This window comes from Ciconia boyciana, chromosome 3 (assembly GCF_034638445.1).
Source record: "Ciconia boyciana chromosome 3, ASM3463844v1, whole genome shotgun sequence".
NCBI classification, from domain to species: Eukaryota; Metazoa; Chordata; class Aves; order Ciconiiformes; family Ciconiidae; genus Ciconia; species Ciconia boyciana.
Window position 1 is genome coordinate 88934575 of NC_132936.1, and position 27192 is coordinate 88961766.

A 27192-nucleotide genomic window follows, 5' to 3' on the forward strand; every position below is an offset into this window, starting at 1 on the left:
CCTTGGATGAGACAGCGTGAGTATAACACAGGCCTTTATTCATGGCTACCAAAACCCTAAGACTTGTTTGTAGGCCCCCATGTTTTCATGAGCTCTCTGTTTTTTTCCGCATGGGCTCGCAGTTTGCCTGAGAGCCATCCAGCAGCGGGTCTGCCTGATCCGGCGGGAGGAGGTCACAGCATCCCTGTTTTAAAGCTGAGGAGCAGTTCGTTCTGAGGAGCGTGTTTTAATCCTTCCGGCTTCTGTCATCCGTCATGAGCAAGGCTGCGTCACAGCTCTCAACTTTCCTGAGCGTGCCAGGAGCCCACTGGCAGCCCATAGAATGTACCGTGGGAGCAGACAATTGCCGCTGCAGGGCTCGTTCTCTTCAGGCTGGCCACAGCTCCAAAAATACCCAGCCTGTATATTGTGGTGATCTATTTAATGGAACCAAAGATTCCCCCTCTCTCTCTTCACGCTCTGAAGAGAATGAAACACATGCTTTGCTTATTTTTTAAACTCCTTGTTTACTTTGTCAAATTCTGTTACAAAGAGCAGCAGATTCGCTCTCAGCCAACGTGGCGTCTCCCCCCGGACAACGGATCCTCATCTCTCCTATTGATGGCAAATGGCTTGTGATCAGCTCTGGCGATGCCGGTGTGCATTTATCCGTGAGACATCTTGGCCTTCAAGCGCACATACACATGCATGACAGGCTTTCAGAGTTCACCTACAAGCTTTACAACTCTGGCTGATGCTTCATGCTTTCCATCATCCAGGTCAAGAGTTCCTACCACCTTTACCTTGCCAGGTGGCCAAACCCAGTGAGAGATCTTTCTCCACCACCTCATCACTGTGATGCTTTGCACAGATGCTGCAGAAATGGGATGAGCGGTCCACCCAGCCCATTTGCCCATGGCTGCTGCTTCTGAGCAAATTCGCAGCCAGAGTGCCCACAATTCCTGCCAACAGAACATTTAGGATGCGTTACTTACTTAAGCAATGAAAGGGAAGCTAACATCCCCTGCCCTGCCAGGAAACATTCAGGCCTTGGATGAGGTAGTAGCAACATCGCTGAAGATGTAAAGCCAGTAGCTGAGTTATTATTGGGCAGATGCATGATCACAAATGGCTGTTGCAGGAGTCCTTCATAGAGCAAATATAGAGGAAAAAATTTTCAACGGCCTGTTCCTCAAAATAGAGGGGATGATACTCTGTTCAGGCCCCACAAAGAAATCTGGAACTACCAGTGATTATTACATGCTGTGCTTACAATGCATTCATCCAACATTTAAAGCCCTCGAGAGTCACCCGGAGGCGGCATTGGGAGGCCATGACAGAACTTGTTTGACTCGGTTTCTTAGCTCTGACAGTATGCAAGTGCCATGTTCTTCAGTAACCACCCGCTCAGATTCCCAGATGGATAAAAGGAGCTCAGCCCTTTCTTCCTAAACTTCACAAAGTCCCCTTGAACCGCTACTGCGGAGGGCTTCTTAGCCCTGCTAACAAGTACGATGGTCCTCTCCATCCCAAAAGCCAGTCACCATTCACCATTTCTACTCACCATTTTCTATATCCATTCATCCTTCTATCGGAGACAGCATACTTTGGCTTGTACACCTCTATCACCCACGTGTGTGCTCTCGAGACCATCTGAGATGCACCTCGAGGACATCTAAGTGGGCCACAGAGTGGCCACCTACCACACGGCCAGCAAGCCGCTCCCCCAGAATAACGCTCAGTTCAAGCAGAGTGAAGGATGTCCCCGCGCACACACTTACGTGGGCACACGCGTGCAGCCATGCTCCCCGCACTTCAGGAATGCTCTGAGAGCTGCACGGCTGTGAGACGCCACAAACCACAGCCCTGTATTAAATTGCACGCCCCTGGTGCGGCAGCAAACCTGACAAAATTCAGGGGAGTTCAGTTACTGATGCATCAGCAACACCGTCCATCTGCTGGTGACCCCCGGTGGGATCCATGCTAATTGGAACGCTTAAGGTGCAGCCACCGTTCAAGGAGGAACCCATGCACTCCCTCCCTTCCCCCACCAGCCTTTCAGTTGCCTTCAGCAATGTAATTTTCACTGGTTTGTTCTGGAACTAGAGGAGGATACTTATGCGTGGTTACTTGCTGGATACACACCTTTCAAGGCAGTAAGGATCTATAAAAGCAAGCTCATGCCTGAAAACTTCTCTTCGTTTTCTGCGCTAGGATCTGCCGAAATAAACCACTGGAGTCTCTCGTTTCCCTTCTGCGGGTGTTTCCGTAAAGGAAAAAAATAAAAAAGGACTGGCCAGCTGCCAAGTCGTGGAGGCACATAAATATCCCCGGGCTGTGCCAACACGGCTACCGAAGCAGTAGCAGCAGCCCCCTCCTGAGAATGCCCGGCAGCAGCTGGGGAGACACTGGTTTTTTGGAAGCATCTCCTGGCCTCCACCTTCTCCACCGCGGAGCAGACCATGGAGTTTCCTCAACACTGAGCAGAGCTGGGCTCAGCGCGCTGCCCTGCGGACTGGAGCGCTGGATCACAGCGATTCCTTCCACCTCCTCCTTTCTTTCAGAGAAAGCGGCTCCTACCGCAGCCACGTCTGGGAGCCAGCTGGTCGGCTCAAGCACTGGCAGCTGGCGTGGTGGTGCTCGGTGGCCCCTGCTCCACGCAGGAGATACTTCCCTTCTCTTTGTAAAAAAAGGGGCAGGCAAGCTCATACAAAAGCTATGACTGAAGGAATGTCTTAGGTCTGGAAACCAAATGCACTTCGTGACGTTTAAGTGTTGTGTTTTCCGATATGTAAGTACTGAAATAGATCTTACTGTGCTATCACAGCCGCTTTCTCCCAGGTCTCTCAGAGCAAACAGGGGGCATACACAAGACATTTAACTCGCACAAGTAATTTATGTCTAATATTTCTTTTTGAGATGCTTGCCTTACTATTTAACAATTTCATAAATGATCTTTTTAAAAAATTAATATTGTTATTATTACAGGGTAGCTGCTTGCATAATAGAGCATACACTAGAGGCTGGGAAGCAGCTAGCTGAATAGCCGCCCCGCTGAAAAGGATAGGACCTACAGTGGACGCCAAGTTGAACGTGGGCCAAGAGTGTTCTCACTGCAAATAAGGCAAACCACAGTCTGGGCTCCATCAGGAAGTATGTCGCCAACAAATCAAGGGACGTACTTTTCCCTCAGTACGTGACACTGCTGAGGCAGCGCGTCCAATATTGCTGTCCAGCTTTGGGCCTCTTGGTCAACAAGGATGTCGAAAAACCATAGAGGCTCCAGTGAAAAGCTCCCAAGGTGTTCAGGGAGCTCAAGCGCGTGTCCTCTGGAAAAACGGTGGAAGGAGCTGGACTTAGCCCAAGGAGGAGCAGGCTGTGGGGTGACCTAATAACCACCTGATATTACCTGCAGGACAGTGACAAGGATGGAGCCAAATGCCTCTTGATAGTTGCAGATGATGTGGCAGGGGCAATGGCCACAAACTCTAGCTTGGGAGCTTCCGACCCAGCAGCAGGACAAACTGTTTTACTACGAGGGCAGTGCAGCACTGGAATAGGTTGCCCAGAGAGGTCGTGTAATTTCCACCCTTGCAGGTTTTTGAGCTTCTTGAGCTTCAGCTAGACAAAGCTCCAGCTGACCTGAGTACTAGTGCCAGTCCTGCTGCGAGCAGGAGGCTGGACTACATCTCCAGAAGGCCTTGTGAACAACATTGCTGCGATTCTGCAACCTACTGAGAGATGGAGAATCCGCAAAACCTGAGGCAGAAAAAGCCCAGTGCAGTGCAGAGGACCACCCACGCAGTAACGTCCCGGTTTGCTTTCAAGAATTCATTCCGTCGGACACCGTGCTCCCAGGCTGGGCTGGAGGCCCCGCAGCACCCCAGGTGCTCTGACAGCAGCAGGAGCACGAAGCAGAGAAGACAAAGCGTGCACAACACGGAGCTGCCGGGCTTTGGGTACGTAGCTCCGCTGCTCGCAACTCACACGCGATGCTGCATGGGGACCCACCTCTGCTAGCTCAGCTATTTCCGAATCTTGTTCCTCAGCATGATGTGAGCAAAGCCCAAGTGTCATTTCGTTCAGAAAAAAATACTACAGTAAATCCCTCCAGTGAGGCTTGCTCATTTCCTCTCCCCCATCTCGTACTACCTTCTTACCACAAAGACAAAAGTCCTTTCATAATACAAGGGCTTATCTTATCTACTTGCTCAACAGTCCACAAAGCTGAAAGTTCAGCAGAGCCTGAACTTAGCTCTAGCCTTCGTCTGAATAGGTTACATGGAGACTAAAGAAGAGAATCGAGCCTTTCGGTGTCTCTCAGTTTGTCAACAGTCACTGGTATTTTAAGCATGCATTTACGTCCAGGGAGATCTTCAGTACTATTCTGGGCCTTTTTATTTTACAACTCTCTTGGGCATCAGCACCATTTCAGAACTCATGCTCCATCGGTGCTCCTCGCCAGCACAGACCTCCCCATGTCTAAGGCAAACCAGTTTTTGTTAGAACTTGAGGGAAAACCTCCAGAGTGGCAGAAGAGTTAACATAGGCTGACCTGACAAAACGAGGGCCACACGCAGACCAGAAAACACATACTTGCGTTTTTATGCCACATCAGTTATCAGAGGTGTCCTAGTAAGCAGCCATCTGGTCCTAGCTAAGGGAGAAGTAACACAGAGAAAAACGAGTCCCCTTTCACTCCTTGTGCACTAACCAGGCAGCAGATCCCCGAATCACTGTTTAGTGTAAATTGCATCTGCCCTTGACTACCAAGTCGTAAAAATTTTTTGAGCATGAAAAAGTTTGAGGGAAAAATTGGCTGAGCTGTCTTACCCATAGTTTTGATTTCAGGAACTTTTAGGACCAAAATTACTCTGCAGATTGGAGATTGTCTACTAAACCAGAAAAGAGAAGAGAAAACTTGCTCTAAAGTAACGCTTGTATATCAAGTCACCCACATGAGTAATCATATTACAAGGTTTTTTACATTTGCCTTTGTTTTTTCTCTTTTGATGTTGACAATGTGTTAAGCATTTAGCATCTTTTTAAAGCTACAGCTGAGTTTACGTAGCAACTGATTCATTGCTGAATCTTCCTGCCGCTCCCAGTGCTGGCAGAAGGACAAAGTAAGGCAAGAGCCACATCCAGATCGATTACTGGCCAAGTCCCGATTTCAGCCAATTCCCTGCAACGGCTAGCTCTAGAGAGGCCCGCTGCACTGGAGGGGACGGCTCCTGCCTCGGTCACCGAGCAAAGGAGAAAAGCTGCACAAAACCAATCGCTAATCTGCTACTAAAGAAAGAGAGGCCTCCTTGCCCCCTCCACCTACACGGGGTGCTTTGTCTAGGATGAGGCGAACTGTGCACGACAGAGAGAGGTGCTGCTTGCTCCAGCTTCACCACAGCCAGTTTGTTAACACTGGCGTCACAAAGCTGCTCTTCTCAATTTCCGCTTTCCTCTCAGCAGCTTTTTCTGACATCCTGGAGCTCTCCCCATCCTCCACAGCGCTTCAGGCTGAGACGGCTCCAGCCGTACTTACTCCTACCTTACTAGTTCACAACTACAGTACGTGCACACTTCTTTGCTTGGGAGAGTCCAACCCCTGGCAGTTAAACACCTGCAGCAGTACTGAAGTACCTCACGTCTCTTTCTAACTTAGTTTGATTTCTTGTGGCTTAGTCTGAGGTTGCACTTTCAAAAGGACTGGCCTAGTTTTCCAAAAGGTCATGAGCAAGGAAACATCTGAATCTTAAAAGATGACTTCATCACCTATTTCTATTAAAAACATTGGTCAAGAGTGTTGCAAGTGATTTAAAAAAAAACCTAGTCACTCTCACCATGAAGAATTTTTTTTTTATTCAAGTGGCAGGGACTGCACGTGGCATTGCCAGAACACGGGTTTAATTTATTCTGCCATCAGAAAAATTGGGCAGAATTTCTAAAAGTTTCTTTGCTGATCAAGAATTATTCTGCAATAGGCACTGAAAGGAGCTTGTGTACCGGTGCCACTTATACCGAGCTCCTACGCGCACAAGACAGCATTGCTGAGTACTCCCCAGGCAGCACAGGAGAGTGCAGCGTGCCAGAAGGGCCAGTTCATGACAGCAGAGCCGGGGTTTGGGGACAGGGACCTCATAGGGCACGCCAGAACAAAGCCAGGCCCCCATGTCCCACCGGTAGGAGTCTATTTACAAAGTCCATTTACTCTCAGAGCGCCCAGGACGCAGACCCCTTGCCAATAGCACGGTGCGTCAGGGAAGCACCTCCATTTACAGTGCGTACCCTAGTGCCTGTTCCAGCAAAGGCAGAAATACAGCTGGGGTGTTTTTTTAAGTGGCAACTTCCTCCCGAGATATCCAGCACAGACCTGCCTTCGGTCTGCAGCTAAGCACATGTGGCCCCATCTGCAAAGCAGGGTGGCTACAACCTGTTGTAAGATGAGATGTAAGCAGCTTCAGCAGACAGGGCTGCAAGGAGAGTACCGCCAGCAGCACGTTACTGCTGCTGCTGCCAATAGCTGCGCAGACATCACGTGCCACGTTTCTACTACCGAACCAGCTCCAAGGCTCTCCAGGTTTGTGCTCCATTAGACAAAACCCCCTCAGTTTGAAAAAAGCAAACTGTTTTTACTCCATTAGAAAAAAACCAACCCAAACACGAACCCAAACCCCGTGTTGTATGTCACTAGCATCTGCCCCACCGCTGCCAGCAGCGTGGCTGCTGTACTACAGGTACTTTTCCTCATGTAAACAAGCCCTGACAAGCTCCATGTGACAGATGGCTCAGCCCTCTCCTTCTGGTAACATACAGCTGTGCTTTCCTCACATTTCTGTGGCCATCAGCTAAGCCTTCTATTGCCTTTATTAAACACAAACTGCAAATTTAAGTGTTTTAACATTTGTGATTTTCTAGGTAAGGGCTTTTCTATACAAGCCATTTTCAGACAGCAAAATAAATCCCTTCTCTAGGAATAACTGGAGCTAAGATGAACTGAGGGAGCGTCTCTCCTTTGGGGGTGGACCCAGGCTGAATGAACACAAAGCCTCATGCAAGTGGTGGTCTCTGCTCTGCCGCGATAGTGGGGAAGCACTGCGACTTCTGCATCACCCTTCTGAACTACACGTGCCTCAGGGGTGGTGATGGCAAAGCTTTTTTGAACTCCATACCTCAGAACGCAGGCAGCAGATAGTGCTGAATTTAATCAAAACAGCTTTTTCCATAGAGGAGTAGTTTTAGTAGAAACAAATACTCCTCTTTCAAGTGTAAGACAGTTGAAGCACTTCCTCTCGTGTAGGTTTTTTTTTTTTAACACCATACATTGAAGAATTTAAAACAAAACATCCCAGCCTTTTGAATTAAAATACAAGCTTTACAACCACATAGTAAGTGTAGGCTCTTATATTTCAGTTTAAGACTATGTAATTTTATAGAGTACCAAAATAAGCAAAGGATCAGCACTCCATACAAAGTGTTAGTTCTTGGGAGGAGAATAGAAAGGAAATGGACTTTAATTACACTAAACTTTTTCTGCAAGTCTAAAGAAAATTCCATTTCAGCAAAACAGATTCAGGTTTAGATTCCCCACAGTTCTAGTTCATTAAATAGTGTTTCTTTAAAGAAAATTTGCATTTTTCTCATTCAAAGTAAAGGGATGATTTAAAGCAATATTAACAAGGAGGTGGTGCTGTTAATGTTTAATGTCAATATGCAATGTCATCTTGCTATAAAGGCTAGAAGAGCAACACAACTTTATCTTTACTTCTGAAGACTATTAGAAATCGACTGACATTTGAGCAAAGTTTCAAGCACGCTACACCAACTCTAGGTCTATGCTGCTGGTAAGCCTCTGCTAGTCCGTACACTGCAGCAGGCAAATCCCGATGCCCAGATGCTGGCAGTGACATGTGTTTTCACATGTACACGAGTCCGACTTACAATGGTTATGTCTCTCCCCTGTCTTACAGCATTAAAATGCAAGGGAAGTATTAGCTAACATTGCCACTACAACTTTACAAAAGCGTAAATGTGAACAAAATAGCGGTTAACACAAATTGAAGCGCTCTGTTCAACTCCAGGATTCACTCTCTACAACAACCCTCCTGTCCTATTCCCTGTCCAGCTTCCTCCCCCCGCTCCTTCCCTAATGTCTATTTTACAATAAATAGGTTAAGTGGATTTACATGATGCAAGCGCAACTGAAAAGACTTTTGCCCTATACATATAACCATGTTAAATTGTGATATTATACACGTGATATACCTCTAAACAGAGCAACCACCAGTTTAGATTTTTAAAGAAGCACAAGTATTTCAGCATGTACACATTAATGAGTTTAAAACTGTCCAACATCATCGCTTTCATACATTCTCTTCCTCTTTATAGCCTTAAAGGGATTTTAGACCTTGATGGCAACAATCCCAAAACAGGAGTAAAATGAATTTATTTTATTGCAAACAAACGTCTAGAGTTAAATTTCTCCACCCACTTTCTTTAAAGAGAAAAGGAATCAGCAGGCTAAGGAGATACACCCATTTGAGAATTGACATGATTAAAAATTAGATATAAAATGGGTGACTCACAGTTTCATTAGCTTACAAAATGGTGGAGTAACTACTACAAGCACACTAGGTATACAGTATTTTGTGGGGAAAGAGTTATACAGACACACAGCTAACTTCATATAGATCCCATTAGACAACTGGATTTACAACAAGTTTTGTTTAATAAGAAATGGGCAAAGCCAGCTTCTTTTCAGAATCAAAATGCAGAACAAATGGAAAAGAAATTATGGTGTTGTACCTTCACAAGTTTGAGCCTCCACAAATAATGCAACCAAGTTTTACAATTTTAAGAGCTTCTACATACACTCCACCTTCACTATTTTGCCCCAGGCTTCCTCTTTGCCCCCAACATCTTAGTGAGTTCCAAAGGTTACAAAAAAGTCCTAGTTATTGCCAGAAACTTTTACCTCCCCCTCCTCCCCTCCCCACCCAGCAGCTTCATAGAGAGGATGGAGTGTAATATGGAGCTTTACATGATCTCACGGTATTCATGAGGGCTACTAAGGAGCCTCCATACGAATCTGGTTGCTAACTTTTCTATCGTATTGTGACATGACTCACGACTGTTTCTTAGAAATTGGGGGATGGGGAAAAAGGAGAAAATTCTTTAATAAAAAGACACCAGGTACAAAGCAACGTTTTACTTTTGTTGTGGTAAAAAAAAAGTCACATTTTACAGATAAAATGTAGAACCCTGAAATACTGACACATTCTCTTATCGTGCACAATGCTGAGGTTCTCTTACGAATCACTTTAAAACTGCAATTAAAAATGTACAAAAAAAGAAAAGAAAAAAATCAACCCACAAAGCTTCTAAAAAAGGAACCCGCAGGCACTTCCTCTTGTGGAATGTTTAAAAAGTTAGCCTACTAAAGAAAACAGTCGACTTCTTGTGAAGGTTTTGGAGAAATATGTATCAGTTCATTTATTTGGGTATTCAATAATATCCTTGGTGATAATGCTGACTCCATGGCTTCTGACCCCAGAATTGCTGCAATAGATGGATAAATAGTTAATTTTAACCTGTAATCACATAACAGTTACATTTCATACAGAAAAAGTGTTTAACAAACATCTAGTTCTCCTGGAACTTGAGATGAAGAGTCCTCTCAAATAGCAGCAAGTTCCTAAACAACCGAAGGCAGTTAAGTTCACTTCACAGTAGTAACGTGAAGCCAAATTCTACATACCATTAAGACCGATAAGCCATAGCTGATATTTGATATATTGAGACCATCAAGCCAGATTAAGTTTTGCACAGAAAACTATTTATAGCAGTATTACCTGGCATTAAAAGATTTTGCTATCCAGTTTTGATTACACATCTAATTATTTCAGACAGTATTTTGAAACATTCAAATTAACATCAGTGAAAAGGTAAAGTAACAACTACTTACACCCTGCTGCCACTGGTTGTAGCCCTGAGATTGGTTTTTGTAGCCACGATTATTTCCCCTTCCTCTGAAGTTCTGCAAGAGGACAACAGTTTTTAACTACTTCATCTATACGGATTTTTCAGAAGTGTACTGACACCAATCTTTCTATTACCACCAAAACATCACATACCATATAGAATCTTTCAAATACAAGCTATCAGGCCTAGGTTAAAACAAACCAACCAACAACCTCCCTGAAAAACACTGGAACACCAAAAGCCTCCCCCCCTCCAAGCAACTGCTGCTTAAACATGGGGCAAGAACCTCAGAATTAAGCCAGCTAACACTGTTGTTGCCAGTGGTCTGGAAAGCTGGCTAATCCAGTTCTGACTCACCCTATTTCCAGCTGCTAAACTGCACCAGGACAACTAAAAATACAAGAGCTCGCCTATTTTTAGTTAGGAAAGGCTGTAGTTGCTACAAGGATGTGTTATCTGATCAGACAAAAGGATATGGGCCATGCAACTGAAAATAGAAGAGCCAGTCCACAAAACTTCAAATAAAAGTTACGGTACAAAAAGGGACATTGATACTAGTAGATAAAATATTGCATTTCTCCTGTTTGTCAGTATTAGACAAACCTGAGCCATGTTTACTAGCTTGGGCTCCATCTGCTGGCTCTTCAGTAATCCAAATTATGTTTTCACATACTTCCACTGATATTCCACCAGTTAAGGCCTAGGTTAGTATGTCTTTACTAGTTGTGTTTGATACCAGACACCAAAACAAAGACTCTCTTCAGAGCTGTTTCCAGAAAGTTCCCTGAACACTTGATAAAGATACACCTTAACCCTAAGGCCAAACAACGGTTACTACTATTTGGAGGAAAAAAAATTAAATAAAAAAATGAATTAAAGAAAAATCAAACCCAAGCCTTCACACACACACTCTAAAAATCTTCAAGACGACAGAGGTACAGTCTTAACATGGAACCCCCACATCAGCATCAGAACTTCTGCAACACTCAGAGCTCTGGGCACATACACCACATTAGAAAGCTAGGCCTTTTAGTGGGGGATTAGTGCAGTACCACAAACAAGTCTGTGGCTATTTGCAACCACCAAACCTTTCAAACAACATCATCCAAAGTACTGTAGTCCAACTAATAAATCCCCCCAAAAGCATCACCTGGTTGTAGTTTCCCCTGTTGGGCATTCCACCTCTGTTATAGTTTCCTCTGTTTGAGTAGCCACCTCTGCTTGGAAAGACAGGGCCACGAGGATATGGGTAGCCAATTGCACCGCTGCTGCCACCGCCACCACCACCACCTCCACCACCTCGCTGAGGCATGTTGCCTCCCCTCCTGTTGTATCCACCACGATTGCCAGGAACTGCAGGGAGAGAGTTACTTCAATCAAGTAATTGTTAGGTCTTAAGCATATCTTACGTGAAGATTACTGTTCCAAATAACGATGGCATAATAGATGTCCAAATTCAGTGCAAAAATTTCACTGCAGAGATGAAGTTATCTGGTCATAGTGAAAAATGGTCATTTAACCACGCACTACCCCACCAATACAGCCCGGTACACAAGTGAACACCAAACCTAACATAAAAAAAATCAAAGCTGTGCCTCAAACCACATGAACAGTGTAATCCAGGATTTTGGCAATGCTCACTTTTAAGGCTGGACAATTAACTTTGCACTAGTACATTAAACTTACTGAAGCTGAAATCAAGTTTCCCACTACATAATAATTGCAATGCAGGTACTACAAGCTTTTTTCTTCTTCCCCAGCAGCAGCAACCTCCAGAATTTACAGGGTTATTTCTAGGCTCACCTCCTCCTCTGAAGTTGCCCCGCATGTTGAATCCTCCACGACCTCTCTGACCCCTATTAAATTGATTTTTATTGCTCTTCTTGTTCTTCTTTGAGCCAGTGTTCTGTTTCTTTTCCGGTGGAAGAGATTTCTTACTTTCCTCTTTATATTGTTCCAAAAGCTTCTGAGCTTCTTCTTTTTGCAATTCTACATAGATTATTTCATCAAAACATTCTGCTACCTCTGGCAGTGTGAAGTTCCCTATAATTGCAAAAAGACTGAGTATTCAGCATCTACATTCAGCTCAAAGCCGTAATTTAACCACCTTTCTCCCATTCTTCCCCTCCCCCGCCCCACATTCCCTCAGCATAGGGACAAAATTACATAATTTGATCATTTAAGAAATGTAACAGTGACAAAAGAAGTAAACAGGTCTTCATGGAGTTGCCAGTACTGTTCCAAACCTTGAAAGCATTCTGCCTATATCTTTTTTTCTTTTATAAGCCTCCACTCAGAACACCAGTTTCTGCCAAATATGTCACTTATATAGGGCACTTTATGCCAAGACAGCTTTGTGCATCTGCATGAAGCATATCAGCATAACTGAGTAGTGTTAAGGACTGCAGCAGAGGGAACACAATATAGTGTTGTCCTACAAGTTACAATAGTCTTCCAGTTTTGTTTAAGTACAGCTGTTTAAGATAAAGTGATTTTTTAGACTTCACGTTTACTTAATCCTTTGAACAGATACTCAGCATCCTAAAACACAGTATAGGATTATGTTCCATGCCTTTCATTTTGAGAACTGCATGCTCTGGAAGATCTTTTCCCTCCACCTCTGCCTTCTTTTGTGTTCTTTGCTTGTAGTCTTCATCTTTTGGGCAAACAACAACTGCTTTGCGCTGGAAGCCTGCAAACAGGCACATTTTTCTCCTCTGCGCAGCTGCAGACACATTTGTCTGAAAAAAATGCAGTAACTTACTACACGTAGCTGTCATTGTAAGAGTTAAGGAAGTCAACTTATGGTGTATAGACTTCACCTCTACAAGAGCTTGCAATGAAGTTTACAAATAACTGGACATAAAGATGCTGCATAATGCAAAGTTACGAGCTCATATCCACGTGTTAAAACACTATTCCTCCCACATCCCATAAATCCAGAGAAGTTCAGACAAGCATTTGTAGTAATATCTCAACTTTGTGTCCCCTGAATGAGTAGTATGTCAGTAAGTGAAACAACTGCTATTACAACATAACTTTAATCCCATTTAATTACTGCACTACAGCCTATAACAAATTTCTTTAATCATTTTTCACTGAAGCTTCTACCTGATCCAAAATGAAATTCCGCTTCTTACGAGCTGCAATCTCAATGAACTTTCCAAGACACTGTGGAGCTCTCTGCAACAGTGTGTTAAGTTTCCCAGTGTCCGCCATCTGCCGCTTAAAACCTGCAACCTATAGAGAGATTTTCCAGAGTTAAAGTAGCCCCGATACACATGGCTGACATTTTTCTTTGCTAAATGCTTTTCACCTCGCTTCAAGCATTGTTCAATTCAAGGCCATGGCTACAAACTCATAACTGAAATTCCCAAAGCCTCCATAAGACAGAGCTTTATAAACAAAGAATCTAGGTGTATCAATACAGCTGACTTGAAGGTATACTCATCACATTACTAATTCAAAGCTAAGTGTTCTATTCTGAGGATGGTGATAAAAAGCTTCAGAATCCTGCTGTGCCATGTATGAGTAGCAGCTCAGCAAGATAAAAATCTTTAATGGTCACTAGCTAACCAGTAGCCAGTTTCTTAGATTTCTCTGATACAAGAGAACCCCGTGGCAGCCCAAGACCTAGGATCTACAGCAAGTCTTTAACATATCAACAAATAAAGTGTCATATTATCACTTACCATCATTTTGTCCATAATAGTATTTGTCCCAAGAATGTTGTATTTCCCAGGATTTGCTGCTGCATGTTTGGTAACCCATGTAGTCTTGCCAGCTCCAGGCAAGCCAATCATCATCACCACCTATGACGACAGGTTCTATACTTGAGATACTAGTTCAAAGATTTTCTTTAATATGCAACTTAGACCAGCAAGCCTAATGGAAACTGACTGGGGGGCAGGGGAGTGCCAGGCGAGGTGAAGAGTCACGGGATACCAAGTATTAAAGCCCCCAAACAAAAAGGCCAGAGAGTTGTGTAATAGTCTGCTTAAACACCACTTCTATTCATCTGTCTCGGCAACTTTGAGATTATCAACAAGAAACTTACCTCACAATCTTTCTTTTGCTCAGGTCCCTTTGGTCCTCGGACCCTATCCTCCAGGGGAACCTTCTGGATGAAGGTATACTCTTCAGGTACAGGAAAGTAAGGTTCCTCCTTCTGACCAAAGTTGAACTCAACTGCACAGTTATGGCAGAGAACATGTGGGAAGAGTGGCCGCCCATCAAGAACTTCCTTACTTATTTTGAATGCAACACCAAGCTCTTGTCCATTCTTGGAATATGAGAGTTCCACTTCATCACCATCAAAATTCTGGTTTTCAAACAAAGCATTAGTTTGGATAAAATTACTCACCTTACTCTGTAAAGTTATATTAGTCATTTCACTGTATTGGCTATATTCACTCAACTTCTGTAATACTGTTGTATCATAAAGGAACTACTTAAAAGCTTTCTCTTAAAATGAGTTACTGTCGATGATCATCTATTTTTTTTTTAAAAGGCTTTAAAGATATTTGTGAATATGAAGTCGTAACATGTTCACAGCAGTCACTGTCGATAATACCTGTTATTTCTGCCTCCCCCCCCCATGTTAAACAACTTGTCTTGCTCCAAGTTTTTCTGTATTTGGTTTACTGCTTCTCACATCAGAGCAGTCTAAAAATTCAAGGATGTTTTTCCTCAGAAGAAAATATAAGTGAAAACTTACAGCAAAACATCCAATCACATCATTTTCATCAAACTTCTCACCAAAGTCTTCAGTCTCACAATTGCATGTCTTTATTCCTTTTAGAGAATACCCATAAGAAAATTCTTCTTCACCTGAAGAAATAATTTAAACTTATTAAAAATAGGCATTTTCACCTAACCTTTTAGAAATACAATAACTTTACAGCTACTTAAATAAGCTGCTGTTCGGAATGTTTTTAACGCCAAAACAAGCTATGTCCCCCAAACAGCTACAGCTCATTCTGGTATTCAAAAACTCAATACTCTCACTTGAGATGGAACAGTGGTGTTTCCCCCATCCCAGTTTTAAAAGCCTTATGCTGCTGGTTCCAGATTCATGTTGACATAAAGCTGAACTACCAGATAAAGACATGACTAAGTATTTTTAAACTCTGAAGACCTGATTATGCACCAGTATACCTGTAATGGAGTTAGTCAGAAAGGCTTTCTGAATTTAGTCTCCAGTAGCACTTACCCCTCCCCATTTTAAAGGGAGTTTAGCAGACATTCAGCCTATGCGACAGCTGAGGATGAAGCTGCAAGGAACAAGCTAACAGGAAGTGTCAAACACAAGAACTCAGGTGGAACTTAAGTACTTAACTAGAAAGTTGCTGCTCATATCAGAACATACCAATTCATACACATTTCCCACAAAGATGTATCTCAGCAGCAGGTATTAGTTATAAATACCATTATGGTCAGTTCCCATGTGTCTAATGAAGTTGTACTTCTTTCTTCCTAGCTACTTTCAGAAATGAGGATTCTACCCCCAAGCCAGAAGAATGATAATGTAGTTATTCAGGAATTTTTCTCCACTCGTTAAGTCTTATACCACACCTCACTCACTCAAAAAAAAAAAAAGGCGGCAAAATCCCCCTCTTCCTCTTTATCACACTACATGAAAAGGAAAAATCCTTCATCTTGTCAGGTCTTCAAGAATGTTCTCCACAACCCATATTTGACCACCAAAAGAATTAACTCTCAAATCATGTAATCCTTACAGGCCTGAATAATTAATTATTTTATTTGGTCCCAGTAATAAACTTTCTCACACCATGCCCAGCGAACAATTCAAGTTAAGAGCACTTTTCAGAACACATGGCCTACAATCACCAAGCTTTTCCCATCTGCTTAAGAAAAAAAATGGCTTAACTTCAACCACATACACAATAAATAATACAAAAGTAATCAAATGTTTAAGTCTTACCAAGCAACATTCCACTTGTGTTCAGTGACCAGCCAACTCGCACTTCATGTATGTCAATGTCTTTTGTATACAGGTGTTTAACAGGAATCTTTTCTGTAACCTATTTTTACATTATTCATTAAAAGGTATGCAGTATTTATTGACATTAACAAGATGGAAACACAAAGGTAACATCTGGAAGCTTTACGCTTTGGTTAAATCTTTCCTAAGTCTGAGTAATCACCTTCTGCAAAAATAAAACATGCTTAAGTATGTGAAATCACAAGCCAATCACTAAATAGTTACATCTCCTGACTGAGCAATGAAGATGCAAGATACTATATACCTTCAAAGCACTTAGTCATAGCAGTCCCTCTCAGTGGCCAAAAGCCTCAATCCTTTTGATACTGTATTAAAGTTACAAACAAGATGTATACATATTTTTTTAAAAATAATCACTATGAAGTTGGGATTAACAGTAAATTACTTAGCCAATAAAATGTGGTAATGGATTAAAAAATTGCTTTACATAAACTGGGGAAAATATTACACTCATCCCTTTCCACAGTAAGCAGACTTCCTGGGCAAGTTGCCAGCTTCCAAACAACATAACCAGATTCAAACAAACCACCTTAAAGCACTGGAATCTGTAGGCAACCAGGTGTTTTCTAACTGCCTTTACAAATTTCACCAAACTAAAGTGAAAAACTGATCAGTATCCTACCAGTTTCCACAACTATTCAAGTCAGGTGACCAAGGTGAAACTGATTTGAAAGTGAACAGGGCAATAAATACTGACATCAATTTCACTCCATTGGCCTTCCAAAGTTACAGGTACCAACAGACAGAGAAATCGCTCAATGCAAGAGCATGGAGAATGGGATCACTACCCACTCCTCATGGTAGTGGTTAGATTTGAAAGTACTAGAGGAAGAGAACAGAGTAAGCATTTCTATACACAGGCACATCATATGCAAAGAAGGCTTTAACATCGCAAAGTAAAAAAAAAAAAAAAAAAAATCACGCTTTGTGCCTCCGGTTACTCTTTCGTCAACAAGTTGGGAGAGAGAAATTTGTCATTACGACGCTGATTGCTTTTTGCCATTTTTACCCTTTAGAACTCTTGCCCTCAAAATTCAAGTACTCGCTAAATACTCACATTCACTGCACACACGTCAGAATTATTCAGGTTGGAAGGGACCTCTGGAGGTCATCTAGCCCAAATCCCTGCTTAGAGCGGGTCAAACTCAAAGACTAAGTAGGGACAGAAAAAAGGGCCGCTGGGATAATTTATATCCCTTTTTAAAAAAAAAAGCCAAGCTTTCTGTAATATTCAGAAAGTACAAGCAAACTTCTGACTAGTGAGTATCAAAATTCTTCAAGTGTTGATGCATGAGGTGCCAAATAAAATTCTTGGTTCAAAAATGAGACCAGAAGCCATACATTCAGGGCAAATGCAAGCTGCTTTTTTTTGTTAAATGGAAGTTCTTATAAAAGAGGAAGCAGTTTTGCTAATTGAGCCAATTTTTATCAAGAATAATTTCACAGGCTCGTAAGAGAAGGCCTTCTGAAGGTTCTGTTCACCTGAATTAGTTTTAACTAAGTACAAAAACCATGACAAGTATGAACGATACAATATTTAAGCATGCAAAACAGTCTTCCATAAAACATCAGTTTAACTCACCTTCATCTCAAAGCAGACTTTGCCTTTAGAAACTCCATAGGAGGCTCTCCCTCCAGCCCAAAGAAAAGCAAAGCTTTCCATGGTCAGAGAGGAAGCACTAAACCGGTCTCTTGATATTTTAAAATGCAGGTCACAGTTATCTGTTAACATAAAAATCATTCTGTTTACTCTCACTACAAAATAAAGTACAGCTCTCCAGTTTTATGCATTAAAGGTGATTTCAACTTTCAAAGGCGATTTTCAAGACAAACTGTCAGCAAGTGCTCGGCATCTTTCAGGAAAGCAACTGAACACCTGCCTAGAGAGAGCTGCAAGCTGAAGCTCAGCCAAAAATTTTACAAAAAGCTAGCTAACAAGAATAATTTTCAAGGTGCCATCTTCACTTCTGTCAAATTCCCCTCTATTTTTTCCATCTGCTTAAAAACCTGAATTTCACCTCATCTATTTGAACTTTTTTGGTCAGTTACCCAAGATACTTCCATCAATATAGAGCAAAGGAATCTGCATTGTGCTCTTTGCATTATTTGCTAGATACCTTTTTTTGAAGTCTTCTTACCGCTTGTGCCCAAACCTAAGGGCAGCTGAGAAGTAAATAGGAACACAAGTATTTTTGTCTAAGTACTGAAAGTAGTACTTTGGTTAATGTAGTCATTTAGCAAGTCCAATTAGATTAAGCCAATTAAAATAAAGTCAGTTAAGTCAAATGCAGATAGGTTAAGCACGCAGAGTGTGGTAAGAGAACCTGCTTCACCTAAGTAACACGATCTGCACTATGAATTCACCTATCACTCTTAGAACTTAAGTGGAACCTTTGTTTTACAGACATCTTCAGAGCTGCAGCACCATGAAGTTTCAAATTAATCTTCTAGTAGGTTTCAAAGAGACAATGCAGAATGGTAACATGAGGTGCAGGATATAGCACTTGAATTCCCCAGAGCAAGGAATCCCTTGAAGAAATTCCAAACCTATTTGACAGTTACAAGAAAGGAGCAAAATTAGCAAGCAGTGAGTTCTTCTGCCCTGGTATAAAATCTGCATGCTGCCCGAGTACGCTAAAACGCAGTCTTCCCTGTATTACTGGTAACTCTCATGCACAAGATCTTGTTTTGTTTGCATAAAGCCATCCCCAGTTGCAACTACAATATTTGTGATCCAAGCATTTTCTCATTAGTACTTCTAACTTATTTGTTGCATGAAAACCAGATAAAATCATACAGAAGAAACCCACCTGTGTAGCTTACTTTTAGAACAACAAATGAGAACAGAACTTGAAGTTACAGCTTCCTTGTAAGACACAGGTAATAAAAAGCCCTTAAGAGTGCTAAACCTCTTATATGTCTGGATCATTATGGTCCAGAAAAGAGAGCGCCAAGTTGTTACACAATTCGGTCTTAAAGCTATGTTTCATTCTGATCTCCAAGCAGCCTGTCGACACTTTAAACTAAATCACAAAGTTTGTCCAGTAACAAAACTTTCTACTAGAAATAATTAATACTGAAAAGTCGCTTCTACTCAGTTATTAGGAAAATCAGAAGCTCCCACAAAGGTGGCTACTCACCAGATTAGTGGCTAGAAACTTGAGATTTAGTTACCAAAATGTCAAGGATGGCATATTCAGCAATTTACATGGCTGTAAACTAACACCTCCTTCCATTTCAAAACATTTCTTGGGGAAAAAAACACCTGGAACTACTAGCAAATATGCCAGATAACGCCAGAATTTAAGCTTTCCTTCCATGGCACTCTAAGAATCCAACAAGTTCAGGCGTCACTTATTTTAAATTTTTTAACACTGCACTATGTCCTTATACTTACCCTCAAGAATACAAACGTCAAATTTGCCCCAGTCATGGTACATCACAACAATAGTAACATTTATAATCTGCCTCAAGAAACCCCCCGCTGTTTGTAGGTACTTGGCAATTCCTATGCCCTTCCAACCAATTCTCTCTGCCATACCATTTGCAAAAATCAACCCCTGCCCCACAAACTCCCACGTAGCATGAATGGGTCATTTTTCAGGAGACCTTACCTGATTTTTTTGGTTAAATTTGTCAGAAAAACATGGAAAAAAAATACTCCACTGGTTGGTATATAAATAGGGCCTCAGCAAGTTATGCAGGAAGCTCACTTCACAAATTGTACTACTGTAACCACCTACATTACTGACTGTCGGAACTTTCTGAAGTGAAAAGCTCGTGTGCTATATAATGGGTTTCTCATATAAGCTGTTTCTAGGGTATTCTATGCTCACTCTACATTTGGTCAGCTTAGTTTCCATACTAATTAGTGTTTTGGTTAAGATTTCTTCAGAAAACTGTGTATCACAGACTTCATGGGAAAACCAAGCTTATTATTGCTAATAAGAAGACCCATATATCCTTCTGTACTTTTGTATACCGAAAATGGGTGGAAACACCATTTCTGGGTTTCTTGGGGGCTGATTTTTTTTCAAGTTACTCGGTAATGAAAGTCAACAAATGTATTCACCTCACATTCCAGAAAGTGTGGTTTTAAGATTAAAAGCGTAACACCACATCTTTCCAAAGTAAAGGAAAGCATGTTTACTCACAAGTATCAAGACAAACCACTGTGTCGTCAAAATGTTCATCTTCTTCTTCAACAGGTGGTTGAGGGGACTTGGCCCTGAACAAAATAAAACCAAACAAAAGATATTAAAGCTACATGCATTTCCACACTGTTAAAATAAGTATTTCTGTACCTTATTGCTGCTCATTCACAAAATGCTGCCCAGCATCAAGCTTATTTACCTGCTGTACTTATTTTCCTCAATGTATTCAAAATATCCACGGCCATGGTCTTCACGTGGTCTCTTCACTCCCCTCTTTTTCTCACCAGGCTTTTGTTCCGTTTTAGCATCTCCTGTAACAGAATTAATGATTTTAATTACACCAAGTAACTCTTTAATTGAGAATAAAATCCTATACAGCGGTTCCAACTTTGGAAACTGTAAGAACCTACAGCAAGGGAAAAGCAATAGTACCCTAAAAAAGAATTTTGCTTTGTACTAAGATAAAACCCCGTTATCTCGAACTATCTCAAAAGACTCAAAACTTGTCTGCTAAATCATCTCTGATGCGCGACAGGAGCGGCCAGCACACCACGCAGCAGCTGGTACGGTCCCCGATGTTAAGATCCCCACAGAAAAGCCAGACCGCTCCCAAGCGGTAAGGGGGGAAAAAAAACAAAATAAAAATCGGACACTCCCCCCCCCCCCCCCCCCGCGACGCCTAGACCCGCACCCCCGCCTCGAAAGCGGGACATTCCCGGCCGCTCGCAAGGACACCGAGCGACCGCACGACTGCGCCTCCTCTCGGCAGGCCGTGCGCGGCGGCCGGGGCGGCAGCCCTGCGTGGGGCCGCCCGGCTGCCTGCAGGGAAGGGATTCCGCCTCCTCCCGCCTCCATTGTACCAGGCCTTCCCAACGCCATCCCGTGCAGCGCCCAGGCCGGAAGTGACGTCACGCCGCCGAGCGCTCCTCAGCACAATACAGCGCGCCCCAGCGGCCCCTCCGCCGCCACCCCTCCCCCCGCGGCCCGGCGCGGCGGCCCCTTCCCCGCGCCTCCCCCCCCCCGCGCAACGGCCCCTCCTCCTCCTCCGCCAACCCCGCGCAACGGCCCCTCACGGGACCCCCGCCCCCCGCGCGGGGCCCGCCGCAGCGCCCGGCGGGGAGCACGCGGTGCGGAGCGGGGCCGCGCGGGGGCGGTGGATCCCACCCCTCCCCGCGGGGAGGCGCCGCCGTCGCGCCCGCTCTCGCGCCGGCCGCGAACGCCCTCCCGCGCGCGCCCCGGAAACCGCCCTCCTGGCCGCTGCTCCCCCTCCCCCCGCGACGGGGGTTCCCGGGGGGGATTAACGGCCTCCCCCCACCCCACCCCTTCCCGCCGCGCACACTCACCCCCGGTGGCCTGAGCCCCGGGGCGGCCGCCGCCACCGCCACCTTCCGCTTTCTTCTGCTGCTGCTGCTGCTTGGCGGGGCCCGCCGGGCCAGAGGGGGCCGCCGCCGCCGGGGGCCCCGAAGCGCCGCCAGCGCTTTTGCCGGGGGCTTCCTTGGCGGCGCCGCGCGGCTGCAGGAGCGGCGGGGGCTGCTGCTGCTGGGGCTGGGGCTGCGGCGGCTGTTGCTGCTCCCCGTGCCCGTTGGCGTCCCCGGCCGCGGCCTCCTCCTCGTCGGCGAGCTCGTCCTCCCCCTCTTGGAAACCCTGGTCGTCCCCGTTCTCATCCTCCTCCTCCTCCTCTTCCTCCTCCTCGCCGCCCGCCTCCTCTTCCATGGGGCCGCCCCCGGCCCCCGCCCGCTCGCCGTTCTCCTCGCCCAGCTCCATGGCGTCGCCATCGGCGGCCTCCAGCCCTTCCTCGTCGTCGTCCTCCGCGGTGGAGGCCGCGGCCTGGTCAGGGCCTCCTCCTTGGTGGAGCTGCGAGGCGCCCCCGCCGCTCTCGGCTGCCTCCCCCTCCATGCTGCCGTTGCCAGGCTCAACTGCGCTGCTGGCGGGGCCTCCCCCGCCGGCCTCCTCCTGGTCTAGCGCGGCCTGGAGCCGCTCCATGAGCTCGGCCTTGAGGCCCTTGTCGGAGAGGCGCCGCTTTTTCAGCTCCTCCTTCAGCTCCGACACCTTCAGCTTCTTCACGTTCACGGGCGAGCAGCTCATGGCGGCGGCGGCGGCTCGATCCCTGGGCGGCGCGCGGGCGACTCTGGGCTGGGGCGGACGGCGGCGGCTCTGGGTCGAGGCCCCGGCGGGAGGCGGTGGGTGGGTGGCGCGGCTGGTTCGTGCGGCTGCGGCAGCTGCAGAGCGGACCCGCCTGGCGCCAAATCCTTTCACCGAGCTCGCGAGGGAGACGCGCCTCGCGGGGCCGAGCACGCAGCACTGCCCGCCCCGCCCCCGCGCACGTAGTCCCTCCTCCCCCCCCCGCTACCGTAACGGCCGCCCGCGCGCGCCCATACCGTAAATACCCGCCCGAGCGCAGCCGCCCCGCGCGGATCCCGCCGCTCTCACGCGTGGGGTGCCGGGCGCCGCCGCGCCGGGCCGCGGAGCGGAGCGGAGGGGAAGAGCAGCTCTGCCTGCCGGAACGCCCCGCTCCGCGCTAACAGCTGTACCTGCGCCATGTTGGGCAGGCGGTAGCAGGAAGCGCGGCTGCACGCACCGCTGTTGTCCCCTCTCCGATACACCGCTTCGGCAAAATCATCCACTCGGGACTGGAAGTCAGTCACCGTGTCACCTGGGCAGGCCTCCGTCCGCCCCTCTGGCGTGGATTAAACCCGAATAAGGTCCCAGCCCAACTAAACAGCACCCCCCGGCCCTGTTTCCAGGCCACCGGCTGGCAGGCAGAGCAGCTCTTCCCTCCCCTCGCTCCCGGGCGCCCGTCTCGGGCCTAGTCCGCGCGGTTTATTGCGTAAAGGGTTCGAAAACGAACACTGCTACTCAAAATAGTTAGCCTGATACAACCTCGTTAACACAGTTACATAAGGACAAAAGTAGAGCTATATACCCGTTTCTTCACTGGCTGCAGCGGCGAGAGGCATGCGTAGACCTGATCTTTAACTGGACCAGGCTGGGGCTAACAAAGCCACGGGGCTGACAAAGGTTTTTCAAGTGCATTAACCCTCCACCGGACAAGCAGCACTCTTATGGAGCTCAGCACAGAGCCGATCGGCTAACCAAAACGGCTCGGTTTTCCCTCTTTTTCCCTTTCCACAGCATTAATTCGGGGCTCTCCTCAGGCACTGAGTTGTACAGTGGTTGAATGTTTCCAATTTGGTCAAAAGTTGCTTGAAAACAAACAGTAGGGTTTCACAAGAACAGAAAGGCAGCACTTCTCTACAAGTCTGCTTCCTTAGGGAGCCTGGGTAAAAAGCTAATTTTCACTTGCGGGGGGGGAAGGAAGGCAAGTCAAACAACTAGAGGACCAGTACAAAGCCCTACTGAAGGGAAGGTGTTTGGCATGAAGCTGCCTTGTGGCAGTACTGGTCGCGTGGCCTTCTGAACCTGAAGAAGTTATGTTTACCTGCACCGAGAGAAAGGGAGGAGAGACGAGGAAGTCGCCCCGTTTTAACTGCACAAGGAAAGGGCTCTTCTAAGCCCACACACATACTGCTCTGTCCTCAGTCAGGCTGGATCCATTTGGAGGAAATATGACTCAGTCAGCAAGGTTAGCTCAACCCATCACTACACAACAGCTTGTTGGAACAGAGACAGGGAGAGCTCCCTCATGCAATACGTACAAATGAGAAAAAGGTTGCCAGAACCTTTCCCTTACTATAAATGTGAGTTAGTAGATTTTATCTCAGTCTAGTAGGTCAGAGTCATCTCAATAGGGGAAGAAAAGGATAAGAGTGCATCAGTGCTAGGGAGAGGTCAGTGCATAATCAAGCTGCACCAACATTACCTTTGTCCGTTTGTTCACGAAAGAGCTATCTTAGCTAGTCTGCTGAGGTACTCTTGGTACATACTCTTCTGCCAAGGTGGTAACAAAAGTAAACAGGGTTTACCTAGTTAATATTGCAAGATTACTGACTGAAGCTTACAGATAACTCTGCACTAATTCAGATGTCATCTGCCTGTCCAACCTCCATGTTCTTTTTTTGAATTTTGAATGTAAAAATTTTAAAAAGAAGCTACATCACTAAGTCTTCATATCTAAACCTCAGAGACAGAGCCCTACATTTAGACATTGATCCAGCACAGGCCTCTTCACACGTTGAGCCATGTTTCTGGAAGAGCTTCCATCAACCTAATCATCTGATAATCCCTCTCACCACTGCAAACTTCATAGATTGATAGATTCTTTTAGGCCAGTTTTGGATCCCTAAGCCTTACCTTAAATTAGCATGTCTGCACACATTCACAGCACCTCTGCGTTAGAAAATGCCCTCATTCAGAACCACCCTAGAGCTGCAGTCCTCACATGTAATCCCATTCCTAAACAATGTCATGTCTGCCTACTTCAGTAACATGCTCATACTGCTTTATACTCCTGTTACCATGGAGAAACAAAACAGCTAACAGCTTTGAGGCACATCAAGAGATTACTTACCCTAAAGCATTCAAGCCTGTATATAAAGGCACAAGTATATAAAGTAAGAATCTTTTTTTTTTTCCCCCCCTGGAAATTTAACACACACACAAAAAATTCTCAGGTTGGTTAAGTTGCTAAGGCTATCCATTAAACCACTTAGAAGGCTGAACTTTTTTTTATTTTTAAAAGGAGATTAATTCATGTCATAGTAGTAAGGGTACTATCTAACTACTCAATTATACTACCAAACAAATATTCTCAAGTGTAGTAGGACTGTGCTTTCTAACTACAGTATGCTGCTGCCCATTATTATAAAAGTGAGAAATCCCAGTTATTTTCAGATGTCAGGAGATTTAATTGTGGTAAGAAAAGCATTTCTTATAAAGCTGAGTACATAAAATACACACGTAGCTGATATAGATGTGTAAACTTAATAGCCTCTCAGTGTAAAAAAACAAATTAAGGTTTTTTTCTGTTTAAGTTAAATACATATTTCTTACACATTTGCCTCTGGGGAAGACTCTCTTAAGATAGCTCACCTGTCCTCTGAGTCCTATGTTTCAGGAGTTTGCCTTTTCCCTATTCATACTTTGAAGGGGAAAAATAAGTTAAGGGGATATGCTCTCCTCATTGCTGTACTCTCTCTTAATTCAGATAGTCAATCCTTCAACTCAGCTTTTCCTAGATCATGCAGATAGATACCAGCCATATCGTAAAAATGAGTGTTTGGTAATATGAATTTCTGAAACAAGAAAGTGCTAAAGGAAAGCACTTTAGCTTTAACTTGCAAAGCTGCTACTCATAGGATAATGATGGCCATATGAAAAACAAAACATCATTGCTGATAACCACAAGTAGTCCTCCATTAAAATTGCCCTTTCTTTGGCCCTATATAAAATTAAAAATAAATCTTCCTTTCAATTTAAATAGAAAATGACATCTACCCATACATAACACATGCAATTCTATGCACTTTATTTATCCATCATATAACATTTTCCTCCTAACTGTTATTTTCTAACTTAAGAGAATGGTTTTCTCTCTACACCAGTCTCCCCGCTCAAAAGTAATTTAGGATCCTCCCTCTCAGACTTGGCCCTTCAACAGATCAGTTACTCTGGTTTCCCTCACTTCTGTTTGTGCTCCTTTAGACTTTAATTAGTTGCTCTCCTCACCCCTAATTTTCTTTCCATTATTCACCCTTAGTCCTTCCAAATGCCTCTCCTCCTCCTGTTTGCCAAGAGCAGTGACAGAGGGGTGACAAAAAGAAGAGCAGGCTTTCAGGAGGGGACTGGATAGTCTCAGGGGTCCCACCCCACTGGGGCTTTGAACCTTTTCTGAACCTTTCGGTACGCTGTCAGTGTTGCAGGAGAACCCAGGCATTTATCTTTTCCTCGTTCTGCTCTCTTACAGCCTTGTCTGCCCTGTTCTGGCTGTTCTTCTCATGCTTTACCCTACATCTGACCATCACAATATGCTCCTGGTCTCTTCTGTATGTCCTTAACCCATCTACCCTCAATGAATATTGCCTTCAGAGTTCCACATTCAACACACCATTACTTTAAAAGAGAATATAATTCTTGAAATACTCTGCTGCCTTTTATGATAGCAGGGAGCATGTGGAGCAAGTCTTTTTCTTTCTCCCTTTTCATCTCTCCTCATGAAATCCTCATTAATCTTTATTAGAGCCAGTCAGAAATTTTCAGACATTTTTAAAGTGCTAATTTGTCACAAGTGAGGTTGCATGACAAAGGGTCAGTTCTGATGATTTCTTAGCCCAAATAACCCCTTATCTATATATCTCTATAGATAGACTATCTGTAGAGACTCTGCCAGGAGGTTGGGAGTTTGTTTTGGAGAAATACCACTACACTGGGCTGTGCTCCTCTCTCTCCCTGACATTCACTACTGCTCACTATCAGAGTCAGGATGCTGAACTAGACTGACCTTGCCTTGTCCTATCTATAATCTCTCCATGATATTTTAATATTAAATGAGGTCCAATTCATCTCAGAAACGAGGCGGTCGTTTGCCATAAGGCCTATTATTTGCACAGGAACTAGATCATTTAGGTCCTAAGGATGGTTTCGGACCTAAGGATGGTTAGTGCCTGATTACAAGTAGAGCTAACAGTGTTCAAGGGACTGAAATTCAGGTTTCCAGCACCAGTTTGGTGAGCCAGTCCCTCCTCAGTAGCATCTTTCTCTTATTCCACTTCTGCATGGCATTCCCCTTTCTGCCATGGTACCCTTTGGGCCTCCAGGTGGGCTGTCAGTCAAAGGTCAGTACACAAGTCCTTTTTAAGATCCCAATGCCATTTTGCTTTTCCTGTACTGGATTAAGTACTTCAGCAATCCCACCAAGTACAAGGAAGGGCTGCAAAGCTACACTGGGACATCACAAGTCAGCCACAGCCTGTGTTTGTCACCCTGTAAAGGGCAAGCACCTACTGACCCCATAGAGACAAGAATCCCTCTTTCCCCTTTTTCAAGAAGTAGCTTTTCTTGCTTAAAAAAGGCAAAAAATAAAACCATGAGTTTCTGAGAAACAGTGTCTCAATTCAGAGCATTCAAAAACTCACACAGCTTCTAAGCCTGGCCCTGGGAAAA

The 27192-nt window shown here is 44.7% G+C and overlaps 1 protein-coding gene across 1 annotated transcript; it reads right to left on the reverse strand.

The window, feature by feature from the left end:
- Positions 1–9166: 9166 nt before the first annotated feature.
- Positions 9167–22429, reverse strand: HNRNPU (heterogeneous nuclear ribonucleoprotein U). The gene is made up of 14 exons (XM_072856502.1): positions 21477–22429; positions 20333–20444; positions 20134–20207; positions 17562–17701; positions 15899–15998; positions 14672–14784; positions 14012–14275; positions 13647–13766; positions 13066–13194; positions 12527–12695; positions 11758–11997; positions 11105–11307; positions 9938–10009; positions 9167–9531 (listed from the first exon to the last, which is right to left on the reverse strand). Exons 1-14 carry the CDS (start codon positions 22216–22218, stop codon positions 9478–9480), a joined length of 2532 nt encoding a protein of 843 aa, XP_072712603.1. The 5' UTR covers positions 22219–22429; the 3' UTR covers positions 9167–9477.
- Positions 22430–27192: the final 4763 nt, after the last annotated feature.